Source organism: Sarcophilus harrisii, chromosome 2 (assembly GCF_902635505.1).
Source record: "Sarcophilus harrisii chromosome 2, mSarHar1.11, whole genome shotgun sequence".
In the NCBI taxonomy this organism is placed as follows: domain Eukaryota; kingdom Metazoa; phylum Chordata; class Mammalia; order Dasyuromorphia; family Dasyuridae; genus Sarcophilus; species Sarcophilus harrisii.
In genome coordinates this window covers 143589296-143607437 of record NC_045427.1, presented here as the reverse complement: position 1 = coordinate 143607437, position 18142 = coordinate 143589296, and the positions used below count along the sequence as shown (strand labels likewise).

The window sequence follows — 18142 nt, the reverse complement described above, 5'->3', positions numbered from 1 at the left end:
CATGTTTCCAGAATAAATAATTAATTTTGTATGCACCAGAGGGTTGAGGACTATAATGTACATCATATCTTAAGATATACAATGTTTGACATCATGAAATTTAAATGAAGAACTGAAAATTTCCAATAGTTTCTTTCTCTCTTAAAGAATTTTCCTGAGAAAAATAAACAATTTAATTTACAAGAATTCTCTTAAACAATTTAGAGTTTTTGTTAAACTATCAATGAAAGCATAATAAAAGTTCCAATTTGGACCAAATTCAGTTGAATTTAACTGAACAAATATTCATTGCATACCTATTCTGTGGAAGGCATTCTGGGAATAAAATGATGAAAAAGGGAATCTTTTACCTTATGGAACTTACATTCTACTGGGAGAATTTGATATACACACAGATAAATAAATACAAAGTTATTTAATGAATAAAAGAACACGACTAGGGTATGATAAAATACTGCCATGAAAAGTGATTAAAAAGCCAGATTATAGAGATACTTAAAATCCAGGATGAGGAATCTATTATTTTATCTTAAAGGCCGTTAGAAGTCATGGAGATTTTTTGAATAGAGGTTGATGACATAGTCAAACCTGTATATTAGAAAAAATTATTCTGACAACTTTGTGGATAATGAATTAGAGACCGAAATCAGGAAGGCCAATTAGGAGACTTTAGGATTAGTCTGTCAGAAGAAAACTATATAATCAGGAGGATATCAATCTTCAAAAGAAATAATTTGGAGGTGGAGTGGACATATGGGAAGAAAGAAAGTTTTGTTTTTGAAATGTCATAGGGAAATGTAAGAGAAAATATCCTATGATTAAGGTTGGGAAGAGATCATAGTTGGACAGAGATATTTGAAAATCATTTGGGTAGAGATGATAACCTATGGGAGTAGGTGAGATCATCAAGCAAAAAGTCATATGGAGGGAAAGAACAATTGTGGGGGAAGTGTTACACACTCAGAGATAGATAATGATTTAGAAAAAGGAGAACAAAAAAAGAACGAATGGTCAGAAAGGTAGGAAGAGATCAGTGGTATGCAAGCCCGTGGAGGAAAGAGGATTCTGAAAAAAAATTTATGTTTAACTGTCAGAAACTGGTAGAGGTCAGGGGGATAAAAACAGAAAAGTAGTTAAATGGCCATTAGTAGCTTCTGCGGGAGGAATTTCCAAAAAGCAAAAGAATCAGAAGCAGGATGTGGAGGCAATACATAAAGTCTTTTCCCATGAAAACCACCAATAAATAAACATTTATTATTTATTAAGCCCCTACTATGTGGCAGGTACTATGCTAAACACTGGGGATACAAAAAGAGGCAGAAGATAATTTCTGTCCTCAATCCAATGGGAGAGCTCACAATCCAATAGAAGAGACAATAAACAAACAAATATATACAAAGCAAGATATCTACAGGATAAATAGGAAATTATTAACAAAGGGAAGCTGGAAAAGTCTTCCTGTAGAAGATATTATTTTAGCTGGAATTTAAAAGAAGTCAGGGAAGACAGTAGGCAGAGATGAGGAGGGAAGGTATTTTTGGGATGGGAGACTATCAGAGAAATTGCCCAGAGTGGAGAGAGTGTCTTGTTGGTAGAATATCCAAGAAACCAGAGTTACTGGATTAAAGAGAACATGGCAATGAATAAGGTGTAAGAACACTAAAAAGGTAGGATGGAGCAAGGTTACAAAGAGCTCTGAATGCCAAGCAGAGGACTCTGTATTTGATCCTGGAGGCAGTAGGGAGTTACTGGAGATAACTGAGGAGGAAGGTGACATGGTCAGAGTTGTGTTTTTAGGAAAATCACTTTGGTCGCTGAATAGGAGGGTAGATTAAAAGTGGTAAAAGATTTGAAACAGGCAGACCATCAGCAGATATTAAATAGTCTCTACATGAGGTGATGAGGGTCTGTAGTAGAGTGGTAGCAAAGTCAGAAAAGGAAAGGCAGCATATTTGAGAGACATTAAAAAGATGAAATCAACAGGCTTTGGAAACAGCTTGACTATGAGGGGGTGAGAGATAGTGAGGAATCCAGAATGATACATAGGTAGTAAGCTTGAGGGTCTACATAAAGGTAGGAAGAAGGGAAGGTTTAGGGAAAAGGATAATGTATTTGGTTCTGGACATATTCAGCTTAAGATGTCTACTGAACAACATCCAGTTTGAGATGTTTGAGAAACAGAGATATGAAATTAGAAATTGGGACAGGATAGGTAGATCTGAGAATCATCAGCAATTAAAGACATGAAATGAGATTATCAAGTAAAGTTGTATAGAAGGAGAAAAGAAAAGGGCCCAGGACTAAGTCCTGTGGGACATCTATGGTTAGATGGTATGAATTATATGAGGATTCAGCAAAGGAGATTGAAAGGGAGGGATCAGATAGGTAAAAAAAAAAAATCGGGAAAGTGGTATCCTGAAAATTTGAAGTGAAAAGAACATTAAGGAGAAAGAGTTAACAACAGTGTTGAAGGCACTGGATTTAAAACTAAGAGATCTATTGAGAGATCAAAAAAAAAAAAAAAGAATATAGCAGTGAAAGGGAAAAGAAATTTAAGATGATACTCTTGATAAGAGTAAAGATGATAGTCTTGGTAGGGGTAAAATGGAAGCTGTGTTTTGTTTTGTTATTTTAAGATGAGAGATACTGGGGCATGTTTTAAGGAAGGAGCTAGTGGATAAAAAGAGACTGAAGATGAAAAAGGAGGGAATCACTTATGTCCAAGCTCCTAAAGATGAGAAGCGGGAGGATTAAGGGCACAAGCTATAGATGGATGGTCTTGGCAAGGAGGACCGCTTCTTCTGAAACTGAAGGAAAGGATAAAAGGACAGATGAAGCTATAAAAAGGTGAGAGGAAGCTCAGCAAATAGGAGACAGTCTACTGGGGATATGGAGCATAGGATTGGTGGGAATGTCTTAAGTAGATGCAGAGAATGGATACTTCTAGGTATATAATAGAGAGTAAATAAAAGATTACATAAATAATAAATAAAAATACTCTACAGAAATATGGATCAAATTAGTAAATAATGTGAACTAGCTAAGCAAAAAAAAAAAAAAAATAGGCGAATTCATTCACTTATCTAAATAAAACAGAGAAATTACAATTTCAGCCAAAATACTTTTTCCTATGATTAAAACTATACTTTTGTGCTGTCAACATTTGTTAATTTCTCTGTACAGAATGCAGTAGATTCTTAACAATGCTGTTTGACTAATAAATCAAGTTCTTTATAAAAAATATGCTACTTAAAAATTAAGAATTTCAGTCAAAGCAATTTTTGGGTATATTCCAAGAATTACAGTGTGTACATACTACTTACTTTGTCCAGAAGTTCTTTTGTTTCTTTAGTGAGAGGAGCATGGGAAAATTTACACTTATCTCCTTGATAACATTTTGCTCCCGTATGATAAAATTTGCAAGGAAATTCATGTAAAAATTGTATTAAGGAAGAAATAAAGTTAAAGTCTTCCTATGATATTTTGTACAACTTTGTATTCTGCACAGTATTTTACTACAATATTACATTTCACTTATTGAAGAAGACTTTTTACTCCTAAGTATTGATTTTTCTAAAATTATAATACCACATATATCCATCTGGGCACTGTTTTGAATTATGTTTGTTTTTCTTGTTTAATTATCAGAATGACCAGATGGGTAGGAAAGTTATTATTTTGTTGTTTGATATATAAGGAGTTTAAGAATGAGAAGTTAACAATTTGGTCAAGGTCACACAGATAATTAAATGATTAAAAAATAGAATTTGATCTTATATTTTAAACCTCCCTCAGTTTAAGTATTTTTTTAAAAAAGACAACTAAATATATATTTTATCTAATGTAATATTTAACTCAGAATTTAGATGTTGACATATTTCTAATAAAAAGTATTAGAAAACGCATGTCCAAATGTCCCAATTTCTAATTTCATATCTCTGTTTCTCAAACATCTCAAACTGGATGTTGTTCAGTAGACATCTTAAGCTGAATATGTCCAGAACCAAATACATTATCCTTTTCCCTAAACCTTCCTTTCTTCCTACCTTTATGTAGACCCTCAAGCTTACTACCTATGTATCATTCTGGATTCCTCACTATCTCTCACCCCCTCATAGTCAAGCTGTTTCCAAAGCCTGTTGATTTCATCTTTTTAATGTCTCTCAAATATGCTGCCTTTCCTTTTCTGACTTTGCTACCACTCTACTACAGACCCTCATCACCTCATGTAGAGACTATTTAATATCTGCTGATGGTCTGCCTGTTTCAAATCTTTTATTGGCTATTTCATGATTTATAACTATATAATTATATATAAAAATGCAATAGTTATGACTATAATATTCATTGAAATAGCTTTAAGTTAAGCTTAACTTAAATAGTTAAGTAGCTAACAAAAAAACTTGCATAATATGATTTCTAATATTTTTCTTTAGCATCCATTTTATTCTGGTATGACTAGAAAAATACCTTTTTAAATTGAACACAGGTTAGATGTGAAAGTGTCATTTTTTATAATAATATAAAGCTTTCTTACATGTGAAAAGTTAAGTGTTCAATACATTTCTATAATTTATGGAAAAGTTAAAGGGATTCAATATGTTATGAAGTTACATAACCAATGTTAGGACAATTTTTCCTGGAACAAATAGAAAACTTCCATCAAAACTTTACCTTGATCATTTTAAATAGAAAGGATTCACTGGATCAGAGATTTAGAGCTGAAAAGTCTTTATTAGATTTCTCTCTGAAAGAATTCCTTTTTTCCTTCTAATCAATAATATTTATGAAATTCAAAATATTCAATTAAATATAATTAAATAGTTTATGTAGCACGGGCTTCCCAAACCTAGAATCAAACCATTATTAACTATATTCAATTACTTTTTTTAAAAAAAAGGCTTGATCTTTCCCCTACTCCTCACTCACCCCTACCAACTCCATTCTTAATCTTTTAGTTTTTTCTTTTTGATAAAGGATATTATGCATATAAATGCAATTTTCTCCTTTGGTGCAATATCCTTGTATGTAAAATTTGCAGATTTCCTTTTTTTTCTCCAACTCTGCATCATGATCAAATTTGCACTGGTCTCCCTGTTATGCAAGAGAAAAAAAAATGAAAATTTAATAATAATGACATTATAATAAAATCTTAACAGTATTCCAATAATCAAGAGTTACTAATACTACAAAAAACTAGTTAAATATCAAAAAAGAATAGATGGCTAATTTATAAAGCTAAATTTCATAAACTGCTTTACCTTTACTTTTTGCAAATTATAAAAGATTTAGCATTGTGAAAGGTTAATTAATTTTACTGCAATAATACAATTGCTACTAAAAATTCCTTAACAGAAAACATTTCTTATAATAAAATGAAAGACTTACAGATTGGCAAAAAGAGATAAAATTTAATAGTTAAGTAGAAAGTCAAGCAGAAATATAAGTATTTTTAAATGAAATCTTTACCTTAATACATCTCCCCTCAAGAAAATATTTACAAATCTGTTTTCCTTTGTGTTCTACTGTGTGCTGGTTTATGAACTCTTGACTCATATTCACCCATTTTTTTACAGGTTTACCATCCTATAATAAAAAAAATCCATTTAAATATACAAAAGGCATGTTCAATTATTAAACTTTCATTTAAAAAGTTCAATATTTATAACAATTCTTTACTATAGTGAAACAAAAATCATCAATATGGAAAATTCTTACTCTACATTTAATTAGAGAGAAAGAAGTCTCTTGTAATTTGGTTAATTTTAATAGAATTAGTATTAAGAACTCTAAGGAAGTAATTTGATGGGTTGGTGATCTTATTAATATTGGTATTTTTCTCATCAATACATTCTGAAACTACTCCATACGTTCTTATTCTATTTGACTTCTGTTCATATTTCTGGATTACTCCACATCTATTCAACTACTGTAGTTCTTTCCTCTTATTCTTTTAATTATTATTATTATTATTTTTGCTGAGACATTAGGGTTAAGTGACTTGCCCAGAGTCACACAGCTAGGAAGTATTAAGTGTCTGAGGCAAGATTTGAACTCAGGTCCTCCTGACTTCAGGGCTGGTACTCTATTCACTGCACCAACTAGCTGCCTCCTTAATTATCTTTTGAAAATCAATATGACTACATCACATTTTCTTTGTGCTTTACACAATGCCTGGCACATAGTAAAGATTTATTGATTGACTTGACTCTCAAACTATTAGAGGCAGGTGGGTGATAACATGGAGAGAATGCTGAACTTGTAATCATATAAACGAGTTCAAATCCAGCCTCTGATATGTATTAGTTGTGGGACCTTGAGTGATTTAACCTATCTGCTTCAGTTTCCTCATCTATAAAATAAGCAAAATAATATCTCTTACCTCCCACTAACCACTAATTTAGTTTCCTTATCAGTAAAATGAGATAGAATAGCACCTGCTTTAAAAGGGTATAGTGAGGATCATATGAGAATATTTGTAAAGCACTTTGCAAACCTTAAATATAAATGTTATTATTTCTTGAGCATTTCAACAATAATATACTTGAAAGCCAACTAATACTCATTATCTATATTTCTATGATTATTTGCAGTGTAGAGATTTTAGTTTTAAGATCCTGTTGTTTTATGGCATACAATGATACAGAACTGTTCAGAGAATATAGTTAGAAATTGACTTAGGAGATACTGAGCAATTTGGGACTGAAAGTATTAAATCAACCCTGTTCAACTCCTTCTCCCAGCTCATTATAGCACTGTAGTACTAATCATATTTATATAGCTACACACACACACATATGTTTGATAAAATGTTTGTTTATATCAATCTAAGTAAGATGTATTTTTCCAATATATAAGGCTAATTGTAAAGGCCAATTACATTACTGTGGATTTACTTGGGGAGGGATTTATAGCATTTTGGGAAATTAATGAAATTAGAAGGATGTTATCTATGAATAGGAAAAAATATTTTTGTTAATAAGAGACTGGGTAACATAAAATGCTAGAATTGAAGTTGGAGGATATAACTTTAGCTCTGATACTTATTTGTTATTGATAAAATGACTGCATAGTACATGATCCATGACATGGAAAAAACATATATCTCTTCATATTTAATATACTTTGTACAACACCCAGAAAATAAAAGGCATTTATTAAATGTCTACCAATTGATAAAATATTCAAATGATCACTGAACAAAGTTATTTCTCAAGTTATGTCCACCATGAAGTGTTGCATAGTTCAGATATATACACAAGAATCACACTGCTGAGAAAAGCCCTCATTTTCTTGTCAAATATTATCTTCAACCCCCAAAATACATTGTATTCTCTACACCTTTCAGTCAGTCAACTTTTTTGCTATAAAATATTACCTTCCAAACTTGCCTGTTTCCTTCTTATGTTTTCAGCAAGAAGATATGCAATGTTTTCAAAGATCACTCTCATTTTATAGAGATAAAAAAGCAGGTATGGAGGTCAGTAGTTACTTATGTCTTTCTAGATATTTTTAAAGCTATAATATTTTCAATTCTTTTGGAATCTCTTTTTTGAGTGAGTTATCTTGAGAACTGACCCATGAGTATCTTTAAAATTTTATTGAATCCAGAATGAATATATTCTTGGTCATTGTGCTTGGTCTGGTCTATCTTCTCTTCCCAATTTCGTTTTTTCAAATGTCATTGTTATTTCCTAACATAATACATACATGAGATAATGAAGTGGTAAAATTCAAATATGGTAGCTTCACTGTTGTTGGTAAGACTAGATAACTAGAAACAGTGAAAAACATCTTCTACTGCCTATTTGTTGGCTTCCTGGTTTCATCTATAAATGATTTCAGGATAAATAAGTTTAGCTGGATTTTAAATTAAGTTAACTTTAGACTCTTTTTCTTAACTTTTCATGGTTTTTTCCCAAGCAGCACTGTTTATAATCTTCTGGATTATATATATATCCCTCTGGAGTTGTGAAAAATCAAACTATTTCATCATTCAATAAACATTTATTGAATATCTATTACGTGCTATACACTCTGTTAAGTACTGGGAATATGAAGACAAAAATGAAACAATCCCTGATCTCAAGAAACTTACATTCTAATAAGATGACATGTGTATAAGCAAATATGCAATACACACACAAAACATATAATCTTGGAGGGGAAGGCACCAGTGGGTGGAAGGATCAAGTATGATCTCTGAAGAATTGGGAAATGTGAGTAGAACTTTGAGGGAAAACTAGGGATTCTAATAGGAGGTGAGGAGGGAGAACATTTCAGGCATAAAGTGCAGTCAAGGCAAGGGCACAGAGATAGGAAATGAATGAGGACATCAAATATAGCTGGCTACAGAAAGCATGGAGGGGAGTAATATATAAGATGGTTGGGATCAGCTTGTGAAGAGCATTAAATGGCAAATAGGAGTTTATATTTGATCCTAGATATGATATAGTTTTTAGCTCATCATCAGGAAATTCATCACTCTGTGATATTACATCAGTTTTTGTACTCAGACCTCATTAATAACCTTTAAGTAGAGGACTAGAGTTCAGAGCAAGGAACTTCTTCCAATCTTCCATTTAAGGAGAGTTCCCAGGCTAGCCAATCCTTCATTTTTTATCATCTGTACTTTTTTGAATTAGACTCCATCATGATCATTTCCCCTTGGATATCTCAGCAGCAGGAAACATTATCTTGCAGGTACTGCCCATACCTCATCAGTAGCTTCTGCCTCATAGGAATAACCCAAAAAGCTGGAGGGAAAAGCAAAGGACTCCTCTCAAAGCCTCCATTTCAAGAAGTCTTCTAGGCAAGTTATCTATTTATTTCCCATCAGCTTTCCCTTCATGGACTCTGCCAAGTCATCCCATGTTGGGTATTTTTGTCTTCCCCATATTCCAAAACTTAATCTTCTTTTTCGCTTCCTTTTGTGTGATTTCTTCATTAGATTGTATGAGCTTGAGAGACTAAAAAAAATTTTTTTTTAAATCTGTAGCCTCAGGATATAGCACAGTGTTTGGCATGGTAGCTGCTTAATAAATGTTTATTAACTGAATGACATGCTTTAGGAAAATTTTACCAATTGTGTGGAAGGTGGATTGAAGTGAGATGAGATTTGAGATAGAGAGATAAAGTCTATTGCAATAATCCAGGCAAGTGATAATAAGGGACTGAACTGGAGTAGTAATTATGTAGTTGTAGAGAAGAAGACAGAAAATACACATATTAGAACTTAATGTTTTTTGAGTGATTGAAAATTTGGCAATTGACTGAATAGGGAAAGTTAGAATAAGGAGTTTAGAATGGCCCCAAGGTTACATACTTGGCTAAGTAGATGTCATGTCCATGTCAGTAACAGGGAAGTTAGGAAGAGAAGTAAGCTCAGAGGCAGGAAGGTAATCAGTTTTGGAGATGGCAAATTTGATATGCTTCAAGGACAATGAGGTAAAAATATCCTATAGGTAGTTGGCAATGCAAGTCTACAGTTTAAGAGAAGATAGTACTCAATATGAAGATCTAGGCATTATCTTCATAGTTATAATAAATCTGTGTGTGTTGATGAGATCAAGTGTAGAGAGAAGAAAAGATGGCTAAAGACAAAGCTTTGAGGGTACAACCACAGTTAGGGGTATTTATATGGATGATAATTCAAATGAGGAGGTTAAGAAGTTATTAGACAGATAGGAAGAGAAGCAAGAGAGCAGAAGGAATCTAAGATGAGAGATCAATAGTGTTAAATGCTGCAGAAAAGTCAAATAAGATTGAGACCAAGAACAGGTCATTAGATGTGACAATTAAAAGATCTGTGAAGAGAGTAGTAGAAAATAGATATATGCCCTTGTTTGCTATATCTCTCTAATGAGCAAAAAGATTAAGTGCTTTTGCAGGCTAAGGAAATTTTGGGGTTTTGGCTCTTTTCTTGTAGCAACTATTTCATACTCCATATAAGGTAAACTTCTTCAGAAAAAGTTAATTAGGAACAATATTTTTACATTTTTTTCTGTTTCCATTTTTCAGAATCTGTTACTTGTATAAAGAGATTGGACTGCAGCTACTGTTATCATACACAGTACCTTTTCATTGTTTAAATTTTCTTCTAATTTGTCCTTCTGCTCCAATTAGAAGATGGTTTTAATGGAGAGATTTTGAAATGATGATTTCACTTCCAATCAGCTGCTTCTTATTTCAAGATCTGGTTAATGTCATTTGGTGTTCTGGTAGCTAGCTAAAATATTCATAATGTTTAAGTGTAAAGCCTTTTGATAGGTTATAATCCTTTGACTTCTAATACTCTTTGATCCAGAATCTTATTTTCCAATGAAGCTTTTGCTGTAATTCCTTATGCTTACTTACATCTTGAAGTTACTAAGTGTTTATAAATGTAACTTGATGTAGAGGAGTTTGTAAAATTCCACGTTTAATTTCTTTACTTAATCTCTAAAATGGACGTTGGCACATATGACTGTAATTATCTTAATAGTTGTTTGTTTATGCTCATCATAAACAGGGACCAGTGTTGAATATGTTTTTGAATTACAATTGAACACATAATAAACCAACCTTTCCAACTTCTTCATTTACCTTTAGAAGGGAAGTCAGTGAAATATCTTTCCATTTACTTAATATTTGTTGTGTCTTCTGGTTCAATTTATAACAAGAATGTAAATATGAATAAAGGTGTTGATATAATTGATAGTAAGGGCTCAATAACTATTTGATCAAATTTGCTCTAACTTTAAAGTTGTATTTAAGTTTCTTAATTTACCAGGAGATGGCAGTACCATGACAAGGGCATATATTTACAAGGAATCCCCCTCCCCACAACAATAATGACCTTCCAAATACTTTTATAATGGATTTTTGAATAATCTGATGCAATTTACCACTCCTAAATAAAATATATATTTTTTACTCAGGGAATTCAAAAGAATTCAGATTTGTCTTTCAGGCTTGAGTGTAAAGACAATGGAATTTTCTAATTAACATCTAGAATATGAAGCTACTTATATATTTAGACCGAAATATAGATCTTAGTTCTATACTCATACAGTATTTGAAGATTTAGAATTGTAAGGGAACTTAATGGTCATTTTACAGAAAAGGAACCTAAGAGAAAGTTAAACTAACTTGCCCAAGGACATGCAGGAAGTAAATAGCACAACTTCAAATCCAATCTTTTAACTCCAAGTCCAGTACTTTTTACATTATTCGGCAATGACTAAAAGATTCTGTCAGATGATAGGGTTTTAATCCATTCCTTCATGTGACCAGAATAATTGTTTTAGAAATGGAAACCTTGTGTCTCACATTTCAGAATATTAAACCACTCATATTCTTCACAGTTCAAAACAAAAATATAAAAATGTGTTGTAAAAATAAAAAGAAAAGGGACTGCAAAAATAGTGAATAAAGCAGGGAAGTAAATATAATGGTGAATATAATGGATAAAATTCTAACAAATAATTTATGAGGAACTGTAACAAATTTACAAAAATAATACATATTTCCTCATTGATAGCTAGAAATGAGAAAAAAATTAGAGAGAAAAGTAAAATGTTAAAAAATTATTTTGAAATTGTTCTTAACCTGAGAAATGTAAAAAAAAAAAAAAAAAAAAAAAAAAAACCTTTAAACTATTATCTTACAGCCATAATACTGGTTTAAAATAGTATAAAATAATAAAATTAAATACTGACAGTGATAATTTAGTGAAAAAAGTGAATTCAGGGATAATATGACTAAGAGGGGGCTGGAAGGGCTGGTTTCTACTCTTTCTGACTTGAAGCTTATTACTTTGATGATAATGGGATCCATACTTTCTTTTAAATTCCATCCCTAAGCTTCTGCCATTACAGCAGGCTTTAGCATGTCTTTTCCAGTCATCGTATTTGAGAAAAGAGTAAACAAAAACAAAAACAAAAAAACTAAGGAAAGGTTTTCAACTTTAAATACAGGACAGGAATAAATAGGATAGAAAAACCTGTGACTTCACTGGTATATGGAACTCCTAGGTGAGGAAATTCCCTATGCCAAGCAAGTCAGCAGCTCCTCTGTAATATATTTTTACAAAACTGCTTAGTGCATGGAAAGATCAAATGAGAAAGATCAAATGACTGGCCAGAGCCCCAGAATCAGAATGTGTCAGGGTAGGACTTGAACACAGGTATTTCTGTTTTAAAGTTCAGGCCTCCATCTACCATGCCATATTGCTTCTCAATTCCACTTATTTTGAAGTGATATTTCCCCTTCAATCTAGAAGTCTATCACAATATTTTACCTGATGAAAACACCAAAATTAAAATAAAACATAATTTCCTTCTTATTTATGGTCTTTTATATTGCTGTGTGACTTAAAATGTTAATACATTTTTGCATTTAGAAAAAAGAACTTAGCATTTCCTCTTTTAAACGTACATATTTTTATTACCTCTTGAAAGCCATCTGTTCCAGAAAAAGTATTAGGCCCTTTACTGCCTCTCCCTCTGCCACGTTCTTTGCGCTTCAGTTTCTTCGGCATGCCACGTCCACGACAAACACTGTAACTTTTACTCCTTTGCTCAACTAAAAATATATATATATATTTCAAGTGCAATAGAAAAAAAATCACACAAATTTGTTAGCAGCAGAATCATCAAATAATCTGTGATTTATAATGCTTTCTGAATTTTTTCATATTGTTGCATACACAAAAACAATACCAGGGCGTTTTTGCTTCAGAAAAGCTGATGAACAAAAACACATTTATAGAATAGTTACATTAAGAGGGTGGTAATTCATGATATAAAATGATTCTCTTTATATAAGATTAATTATAATATTCTCCTGAAATCTTAAGTTCTGCCATTCATGTAAAATAGCATTTACAAGAATCTGATTGACATTGAATTTTTCTGCATTACATCATTGTTACATGAAAAAAAGTGGATAATGAAAAATGTTAAATAGCAAATCAGTTCTTCCTTTTTTTTCTAACTTAAAAAAGCTGTTTATAGAAACTGATTTTTAAATTCATTTGATATTGTTAAACAACAGCAAATCTTTGTTTTTGCTAACAAAGCTAAAAGAGCATAGAACAAAACAAAAGAGGAATAGTCCATAAAACTGAGGTAAGAGGAGTCTGATTTATCAGTAAAATTAACTGTTACCTATAGACTGCTCTCTAAGATTATAAGTTTCAAAACAGTTGTAAATCTACATAACTATGGGGAGTTTCCTCACCATGAGTTCCTTATACCAATTAAATTCGGGTTCAGAATAAAAAACTCTTCCAATATCATTCAAAGGTCCAAAATCTCCTTTTTCATATTATATACTCACTTCATACTTCATCAATGAACAATATAGTCACATAAAAAAATAAATGATGTGCATACATTAATTTATTGATATATAGTAAGAAAAAAGACTAGTAGCATTAAGCTTAGTTATCCATATTTTAAAAAACTATATTAGGCCATCTCCTAATTAGAAAACCACCCAAAACTACTGTCTCATTATATCTCTGGCCTTGGAGTTTATATTTTGATCAAGTCCAAGACCTGACTCCTTAATTCTGCTATTAAAAAGTACTTCTGACAGATTTTGCTTCACTTTTGTACTTACCTGGTTGAACTCCTTTCATTCCTTGTTTTTTCCCTGATTCTTTATGATATGGTGATCCTAAAGCAGGGTTTGAGGTTTCTTTAGCTTGTCTGTATTGTTTAAGCTGATCAGCAAAATCTTCTTCTGTTTCCTGATTGTAGTTATCAAAGTTGTCATCGCTGTAGTTACTATACTCGTCATAATCTTTATTTTTTGATTTTTTATGCTGACTTTTCTGTGATATCATGTAGTTTCCTGATAAATGTCCATGCTATATGAAAAGGACAATAAAAATTTCTGTTTTAATTTTCTATTAAATACGGTATGGCCTAGTAATTTGTTTCTCCTTTCTGAAGAGGATGGGGAAACATGTTAAGTATTAATTAGATTGATTATTTTTGTTTATCAATCATACTACACAAAAGTAATTTCAAATTATTAAATTGAGGAGAATATACATACTAATCAATCATCAGTAAGCAATTAAGCATCTACTATGTGCCAATTCTGTTCCAAATGCTGAGAATAGAAATAAAATAAATTAAACAACCTTTACTCAGCCTACAAAGCTATAACAGACTTTAGAGATCATTTACCTCATTTTACCAAAAAATATCCCATAGGTTAAAAAAAATTGGATTCAATGATCATTAAAATATATGATTACTCTTTTAGAAAAGAAAAACATATTATAAATATGAAACTATTTATATATTTTGGCTACCTTGTTTTGGTATTACAAAAATACTGTCTTAGAATATGCTAAAAATATATAAACCATATCAGACTGGTTGCTGTCTTGAGAAGGGAAAAGTTAAGAGAGGGAGAGGGAGTAAATTTAGAACTCAAAATCTTTCAAGAATAAATATTGAAAACCATCTTTGAATGTAGTTGGAAAAATAAAATACTATTGAGGGAAAAAAAGAAAATGCTAAAAATCATGAATGATAATAAATTTATCAAAATGCATTAAAAAACTAAATTGTATTTTTTTTAAAATCATAACCATAGTTGAAGACAATGAAGAAATGTTTCACATTTCTGGTAAAGCTCTAATATAATATAATATCTGATACTACTTTTAGTATCATGAGCATATATATATATATATCAAATGCATACAGCTTTGATTTAAAACAGTATTTACAGACATAGTTTTTCTGTATAGCATATAAAGAGTAGAAATCTTTTTTTTAAAAAGGAGGAAAAAATTCAAGAATAGTCATACCAAACTAACTTCATTTCCTATTCTGCTAATCAGACTGATAAGTCAAGGGAATGCTGTAGATTATTGTAGATTGTTTACATAGATTTTTAGTAAACCATCTATCAAAATTCTATTATGCTATTCATACAGAAAACTGTAGGATCAACAACTGTTTAGTTAGAAAGGTAGAAAACTTTTTGAATGGGCTGAATCTAATGAGTAATCATTAATGGTTTGATATAAATTTCAAAAGAGTCTCTAGAGATACCTTTAGGGCCTTATACTAATCAAGAATTTTGTCAATCATTAGAATAAAGGCATAGATGGTATGCAGATCCAATGTGCAAATGACAAAATGAAATGAACAGACAAAAAGACTACAGAATATTAAACAGTAATAAATATAAACTACACTTATATTTTTAAAAAAATCAACCTCCAACTGGAAATTGAGTGGGGAATCAGGGAATGACTAAATTAAACTATGGTATATGAACGTAATAGAATATTATTGTTTTTTAAGAAATAATGAGCAGGCTGATTCCAGAAAAGCCTGGAAAGACTTGGCATGAACTAATGCTAAGTGAAGTGAATAGAATCAAGAGAACATTGTATACAGCAACAAGATTATGTGATGATCAATTCTGATGGACAGATCTTTTCAACACTGAGGTGATTCAAGCCAATTCCAATGGACTTATGATGGAGAGAGCCATCTGTGTCCAGAGAGAGAGGACAATGGAAAAAACAAAAGTTGAACCATATATTCTCAGAGATTCCTTCCAATTATGAGATTCAGTAATACTTTAAGACACTGCATTATGGCCCAAAGAGAACTACTTCTAGGTCTATATTTCAGAGACCAGAAAAAGGAAAAAAAGAACCATATGTTTGTTCAGAGGTGACTGACTCTTCATTGACCACATTTGAGGTTTTCTTGGCTGAGATATTGGAGTACTTTGCCATTTCCTTTTCCAGCTCATTTTATAGATAAGGAAACTGAGGGGTAAGTGGTTTGCCCAGAGTCACATAGTTACTGTCTGAAACCAGATTTAATCTCAGAAAGATGAGTCTTCCTGATTCCTGGCCTAGCATTCTATCCACTGAGCCACCATATGGCTCAACCCATATGTACAAAAATATTTGTAACAACTTTTTTTCTTGTATGTGGTAGCAAAGAAATAGAAAAATAAGAGAATGCCTATCAATTGGAGACTGGCTGGACAAATCATGGTATGGATTACGGATATGTTCTGAGATATGATGAAGGGAAAGGTTTCAGAGAAACCTAGAAAGACTTGTATGAACTGACTGATGCTGAGTAAAGTAAGAAGAATAGGGAGAACGATATATAAAACAACAATGTTTTAAGAAAAATACTGAAAGACTTAAGAATTCTGATGATCACAATGACCAAGTTGAATCTAAAGGATTCATGATGAAACATGTTACCTCCCGGCTGATTATACATGTTTGTAACAAGAGTTTTGTTTTTTATTTCTTTTTTCAATGGAATGATAGAAGTGAGAAGGGAAAAAGGGTGTATTTTTAATTGAACCAAAATAAAATTAAACTTAAAAAAAAGGAAAGCTAGGGCCTAGAGAACTGAACATTACTCTAGGTTACAAATATAATAAGCTATCAGAGATCTGGTTCAAATCCAACCTTAGATATTTACTAGTTGTATGAACCCTAGGCACTAAACTGCTCTTGACCTCAGATAATAATATGTAACTCAGAGGGTAATTGTGAGGATCAAACAAAATAATTAATGCAGAAGAAAAGTTGAGTTATGAGTTTGTGTGGTTTTATATCTAATGAAAATGCTTAACAGGAATCAACAATAATTCCAACTAACAACTATTCCAGTTCCACAGGTTGTGTGATGGAGAGAGCTATCTATCTACACCTAGAGGGAGTAGTATAGGGATTGAGTGTGGATCACAACATAGTATTTACTTTTGTTATTCTTGTTTGCTTGCATTTTGTTTTCTTTCTCATTTTTTCCCTTTTTGTTCTGATTTTTCTTGTGCAGCATGATAACTGTGGAACTATATATAGAAGAACTGCACATGTTTAACATATATTGAATTACTTGCCATCAGGAGGGGGACAGAAGGGAGGGAGAAAAAATTTGGAACATAAGGTTTTGCTCTGAGTGAATGCTGAAAACTATCTATACACATGTTTTGAAAATAAAGCTTTAAAAAAAAACCAAAAAAGTAATAAGCTATTACTTGGGTCTTTCTTAATCAAATAAAATATATAAGAAAATAAATAAATAAGATAAGATAAAATGTATCTAAATTTCCACTGGAAAAAAGTATTTCTACTTATTTTTAATGATATATTTTATTGATTTATGAATTTAAAGATTATATTGCTAAATTTATATGTCTTTGCCAGAGACTTAATTATCCATAAGTAAATGTTAACATCAATTATCTATCTGAAGGTTTCCTTCCCATCTATGCATTTATGCATTTACCCTGACCCCAAAATTTTCATCTTAATCTTCTCTCCATTTATAAATCTAGAACTAATTCTTCGAACTTTTCCAAAACTCCCAATATAAACAGTCTTCTTAGTAGCTTTCTCACATATGTAGATGATTACTCTGGCATATGATAGAAAAAATGCTAGACCAGTAATCAAAACATTTACTGTTGTTGCTCAATCATTGTTCAGTTGTGTCTAAATCTTTGTGATTCCATTTGGGTCTAGCTGCACTACCTGGGTTCAAATTTGGCTCTAACAATATTAATAAAATGTTCTTGGATAAATCACTTAAACCACTGAGATTTTTACTTGCTCATCTATAAAATAGGGTTAATAATGCTTATACAACCTACCTCTTAGGGCTGTTGTGAATAAATGAGATAATATAGGTAAAGTTCTGTAAAACTCTTAAAATATAATATAAAAGTAAATTTTAATATAATGATATTCTAAATATCCTTTTCCTACAAGGTCCTGTAATATAGAATTAAATTGAGCTTATGATGATGTTTGTATTCCAAGAGAACAACTGTTTTCTAGATCAGTTCTACCTCTACATATATATAGGGTTCACCATCTATAATCAAGTATGTGATTTTACCTAATTACATACCCATTACTAATCTAAAAAATCACTCTTCAGTAAAGATTAACCAATGTATTTTTCAAGTCCTGCTGACTGAAGATGAAATACACATAAGACACTTTTTGAGAGAACATATAAGCATACAAAATATCCACATCTTCATGTTTATGTAAGGAAAAATTATGGAGAAAGATTATTTGCTAATGATTACCACTGGAAAACGATTCATTCTGGGTAAAACATTTAAGTGAAGGATCAAGGACATA

The 18142-nt window shown here is 31.5% G+C and overlaps 1 protein-coding gene across 1 annotated transcript in view; it reads right to left on the bottom strand.

The window, feature by feature from the left end:
- Positions 1-18142, bottom strand: part of ZC3H6 (zinc finger CCCH-type containing 6) — a 71794-nt gene that overhangs the window by 20225 nt on the left and 33427 nt on the right. Inside the window, exons 4-8 of the mRNA XM_012540092.3 lie at positions 13606-13855; positions 12431-12564; positions 5470-5586; positions 4983-5094; positions 3324-3433 (exon numbers count right to left, since the gene is read on the bottom strand). Of these exons, the coding sequence (XP_012395546.1) occupies positions 3324-3433; positions 4983-5094; positions 5470-5586; positions 12431-12564; positions 13606-13855 (723 nt within the window). The remainder of the gene's footprint in view (positions 1-3323; positions 3434-4982; positions 5095-5469; positions 5587-12430; positions 12565-13605; positions 13856-18142) is intronic.